The following is a 5,604-nucleotide window of genomic DNA, read 5'->3' as shown; positions in this document are numbered from 1 at the left end:
CAGATGGGTGGCTGACCAATTAAATAAAAAAATATTAAAACAGAATAATTTTTAGTTTTATGCTATCTTGACAAGTACTCTGGCGGTGAGCAAGTTGTCCATTTACATATGGATAGTACTGCTTGTAAAAAAATAAGAATGGATAAAACCATATATAAAACCAATCCAAAATATCCGGATCCATGTCCAGATCCGCTTGGAGTTTCGCTTCACTTCTCTAGGGTTTCTCAAACGCATTATAGAATCTCTCCACTCTCAGATTTCCTCTATAGATTAAAGAAGCATCGGAGAACTAATTCCGTCGCCGGAAACCGAACGCCGTTGCCGGAAACAAAAAACCTGAACCGAAAAAAATGTCAAGCAAGAAGAAACACAAACGAAAACACAGCGACATCGATGAAGACGACGACATTTTCTACTACCGCTACTTCGCTTCGTCCTCAACCCCCAACACCACCACCGACACCACATCCAATAATCAACCCCAATCAAAACCGAACAACAAAGGATCATCAATAGGAGGAACAGGTGAACCCTTAGAACCATCAAAATCGAAGCTATACGTTTCTAATCTAGATTACTCCCTAACAAACTCCGATCTCCATACGCTCTTCTCTACTTTCGGCCGCATCGCGCGTGTAACCGTTCTCAAAGACCGTCACACGCGCCTAAGCCGCGGTGTCGCGTTTGTCCAATTCGTTTCTCGTAATGATGCCCAACGCGCCGTGGCGGAGATGAATAAGAAGATTCTCAATGGAAGGACTCTAACTGCTTCTATTGCTGCTGATAATGGACGTGCTCCAGAGTTTATTCGGAAGCGCGTGTACAATACTGAGTCTGCTTTGTGTTATGAGTGTGGGGGGCATGGTCATTTGTCGTATGAGTGTCCTAAGAATCAGTTGGGGTCGAGGCCGTGGCCTCAGCCTAAGAAGCCGCGACGGGGATTTAGTGGGCTGAGGGATAGGGATGGGGAGGAGGAAGGTGATGAGGAGGAGGAGGAGGGTGGTCAGATTGCTGTGGAGCAGTTTGACGATAATTGGGCTTCTGTTGTGGATGATGAAGCGGGTGAAAGGTTGTTGGGGAGAAACAGAAATGATGATGAGGGTTTGGACAACAACAAGACGAAGAAGAAAGGGAAGAAAGCATGGTATTTCAGTGATGAGAGTGATCATGATGATGATGATTGATCATGACTATGTAGCATTGACACTTCAGATTAAAGGTGTGTGTTTGGTATTCCGCATTACCGCATTATTCAACTAGTCCTGTGTGTCGTGTCTATATATGTGCCAGTGTTTCATAGATCTAAATGGCAATTTTTTGTTTTTATCAAGATATGGTGTAATTGATGAAATTGTTTATATGTTGTTGGCTTGGTTGGATGTGTTTATGGTTTTGATCACAAGCACATGTTAGTTATTAGTTATTGTGGTAGTAATTAGTGATAGTGGTGGTGAATTGGTGATAAGCATTTTTGTGTATTCCATATTTTCATAGTTAATGAATGATGAAATACGAGTCTCTTATTTATCGGCTTTATTTAGCATTCGGTTTACCTCTAAAACAGAAAGGAAAAGCCTGTTCGTTATGTTTTTTATTTTGGTTCGGTTAAAACATGTAATGTAATCAAATTGTAACACCCTGGTTTACTTTATGCACATCTTGTTATCATATAAGTAAGGTTTTTAATTACAGTTGTGGTGGTTATGTTATGATATTTGATATGTAGAATATTGTAGTCAGATATAGCTGGATTTGATGTGGTTGTTGAGATCTTGAAAAGCATAGGTTGTAGACTTGTAGTCACAATTACTGTCGCTGTTCTTGTGGAAAGCAGTTTAAAACCATGGGTAACAGTTCTTCTGATTACCTTTACTCTTTGATGTCTACTGAGCATTTTTATGCAGATTGATGAGTATTTCTCAAGTTTCTCTTAGAATGCTTAAATTGCTTCTCCCAGAGAAAATGTGGTATCCTTTTCATGCATAATCACTTGGCTGAGCTGGAGAATAATACCAATCTATGCCTCACCCTCGACACTAGGCTTTAAATTATAGGTTTAATTATTCTGTATCTTTTTGAACCATGGGCTAATCTTGAAAGTCATTGTAATGATATGTAGAAAAAGAAATTGGTTATTGTTATGCTATTTCCTTTCTTTCTGAGTTATGGCTTTGAATCGGATTAAGTATAGTTATATTATATGGAGTTTGGGGTCAATTGTTACTGTTGTACTGTTGGTTTTAAGCATTGTTGGTTTTGGATATATCTATAACTCTGAGACCATATTCAGTTGACAGTTATATATAACCGATAGATACCATAATCATGATTGTCTATATACTTTTGTATGCTCATATTTTTTACTAATTGAATCATTGTCTTATGGCACAAGTTAATGAAAATAGTAGAGTTCATATCCTCTATGAATAGGATTAACATGAAGCTTGATTACATAGTACGATAATTGTACTCAGATATAAAGATATTGGGAGTTTTGTGAAATTCAGGATATCGGTTTCTTGAATTTTGTTGAAGTTTGAGCAGATTCAAATAGGATTAATATGGGTGTTCTTGAAGAGGAAGTAGGTAAAAGTTTGGAATTTTTTTTCAAAATAATAATTATTTTTATTTTTTTTTCAAAATAACTAATTATTTAAAAAAATTATCAAAATAACCAGGTTTGGTAGAGGATGCGTCAGATGAACTGGGGCACCCCCAATGCATAAAGAGGAGGCGTCAATAGCATTGGCGCATGCATTGCGCTCCTCACGAGGAGGCGCCACTAGCATTGGCGCATGCATTGCGCTCCTCATGAGGAGGCGCCAATACTAGTGGCGCCTGCATTGGGCCTCATGAGGAGGCGTCAATGCTAGTGGCGCCTAGGTGCATTTGGTTGTGTGGGCGCTAATTCATCTGGCTGCATGTGATGGTCATGTGGCGTCAATCCCTCAAGCGCCCACATGTTTTGTCCGTCTCTATAAATACCACGCATTGGATGCAATATTTTTCACTCAAACTCATCTCCTAATACAATTCAACCACCATCAATTTCAATTTTCCCTGTTTCAACAATGTCTGCATACATTCAAAAACAAAGTGCTGATGTAATATTTTATGCCGTTGCGGCTCCGGTACAGATTCGACTTTGGAACACAAATATGTTTGAACGTCTTAATCGGACGTTGTACAGTTGGTTAGAGGGAGAAATTGGAGAGGGTGAACGGATTAGAAGAATACAATGGCTTGTGTCCACGTTCAACCAACACGGAGAATTACGCGAATTGGTGGATATTAAGACAGACCAAGACGCTCGTAGGATATGCATTACATGTTCAAAATTGTTTTGCTGGTTGTAATTGCATAGTTCTTGTATTTGTTATAATTATATGTGTTACTGTTTATGCAATGGTACTTTCGTGACAGACGTCTAATATGAAATAAATTTAATTTTTCATATATTGCAATAGAGGTACATGTAAATTTATCTGGTTGTGCTCATTCTAACACTAGGACAGTTATTACGATTGTGACCTAGTTGACGGCATGAACTACATAGTCTAACCATTTTGTTCGCCGTATCCATTTCGGTTCGAATTCGGATGCTGTTTGGGCGACCCTTTTTCTTCCTTCGCATAACTTCGTTGTGCCAGACGATGTCCCCTTGATATTTGGCCAATAATCCTCTTTTGCCACTACGAAAAAACTAATTTTATAAACATTTGAAAGACTGACGATTTTGTAAACTTCAGATAACAAGTATGATGGATGCCTTCGAACCTTTGAGCATGCCGCAAGGACATGGGAGCGGGGGTACGAAAGGCTTGGAACTTTCTGCAGTCGCACTAACCTCTATCTAGTTCGACTCTGTACTGTCCCATCGGCATGCCCTCATTGTGATCCATGGACTCGACAACACTAAACCAACCTTTACTTCGGTCAAAGACCGTAACCACATATGTGTTTGCTTTGGCAGCTTCATGTCTGATGAATTTCATCGAAGCATCACTGAACAACTGTCCAGATTGCAACACTGAACTCCATTTTAAGCGTCTTGTTTCAAACAACGCCCTTAGCCTGAAAAATGTAGCATGCACCAAAGCGATTATTGGTAGGTTACGGATGCCTTTGAAGACATAGTTCATTGATTCCACAAGATTTGTTGTCATGTGGCCCCAACGTTGACCGTTGTCGTATGCCCTAGTCCACTTCTCCAAAGGAATACCATGGATCCACCGTACCGCATCTTCGTTTGACAATCTTATTTCCTTGCGGTAGTGTTTGAAAGAAGGTTCTGATAATGCGTAACCTGCATTGACAACCTTCTTCCGCAACGTCTTATCTTTGATTTCCCGCATGAAATTCTGAGCAATATGTCTATTACATAACACATGCGTCGAAGGAGGATTTTGCCAGCCGTTGTCAATGTTATTATATGCACTGATGATTGAAGGGTGTCTGTCGGAGATCAAACATAAGTTAGGCTGAGGTGCAACGTGCAATCAGAGATTTCTTAGGAAAAAACTTCATCCCTCAGCAGTCTCCCCTTCAACTAGGGCAAAGACGATTGAAAAAATATTGATGTTCCCATCTTGTGCCACTACCATCAGTAACGTTCCTTTGTATTTTCCGTACAACCATGTACCATCAGTTTGTATAATTGGTTTACAGAAAGAAAAACCTATGATACCTGGTTGATACACCCAGAATAGACGGTGAAATATTTTATTTCCAACAGCACACGTACCATCTGGTGTATAGGCGGACAATTTGTTTCCAGCTTGACAATTGTCCCGGGAGCATATTGTTTTAGAGCCAACAAGTATTTTGGAAGTTGTTTGTAAGACTCCTCCCAATTGCCAAACACTTTTTCAATAGATTTTGTCCTAGCTATCCATGCCTTCCTATATGATGGAGTGTACTCGTACTCTGCCCTAATATGCGAGATTATTGTACTCACCTTTAATGATGGATTGTCGCTAATAACAGATAATATTTCATCACATATTAGCTGAGAGCTTAATTTACGATGATCCTGGATTGGGTTTGTCAGCATGCATGTGTGATCTGGACCCATTGATCCAATCTCCCAAGACTCGCTCCTCTTCCGGTACGAAGCTGACAACATAAAAAGGCAGTGCTCATTCGGACAATAAACTTTATACCTCGATGCGTCAGTTCTGTCAACTCTGAAATCAGCTGATAGTTGCATGTGGAATTTCTTAATGGCTCTTACACATTCCTCTTTTGTGCGAAATGTGTCTCCTTGTTTCAAAGATCCTTGCATCTGCACGTAAGGATTGTACCATACATCTGCTAAAGGTTCATCTGAACCCAAATTTAACCTTGTCATCTGTTGGGGTGGGCAGTATACATAACTTGTTGGTATTGGCTCCTCTTCCTCTTCAGCGTTCACCATCGAATCAACCATGATCTCAGATTCTTCTTCTTTGTCATCTAGAACATTCACCTCAGCTTGTTCGTCATCAGTCTCACAAAACACTTGTGACTGATCAATGTACAGAGACACCTGTTGTTGATGTGGTAATATATACAACTCTATATCGTTGTAACCAGATTGTTCGTGACTGACAAACATATGCT

The 5,604-nt window shown here is 39.8% G+C and overlaps 1 protein-coding gene across 1 annotated transcript; it reads left to right on the top strand.

Moving 5' to 3' along the window:
• Positions 1-353: 353 nt before the first annotated feature.
• On the top strand, positions 354-1,187 carry LOC127137466 (U11/U12 small nuclear ribonucleoprotein 31 kDa protein). Its single transcript, XM_051063922.1, has one exon. It carries the CDS (start codon positions 354-356, stop codon positions 1,185-1,187), a length of 834 nt encoding a protein of 277 aa, XP_050919879.1.
• The last annotated feature ends 4,417 nt before the right edge of the window (positions 1,188-5,604 follow it).

The sequence above is a fragment of the Lathyrus oleraceus genome, chromosome 4 (assembly GCF_024323335.1).
Source record: "Lathyrus oleraceus cultivar Zhongwan6 chromosome 4, CAAS_Psat_ZW6_1.0, whole genome shotgun sequence".
Taxonomy (NCBI): Eukaryota; Viridiplantae; Streptophyta; class Magnoliopsida; order Fabales; family Fabaceae; genus Lathyrus; species Lathyrus oleraceus.
The sequence above is the reverse complement of the archived record's forward strand: the minus strand, read 5'-3'. Positions and strand labels throughout refer to the sequence as shown.

What these genes read in the sequence shown, in the direction of transcription:
- LOC127137466 (XM_051063922.1), top strand. Translation starts at nt 354, where the DNA reads ATGTCAAGCAAGAAGAAACACAAACGAAAACACAGCGACATCGATGAA.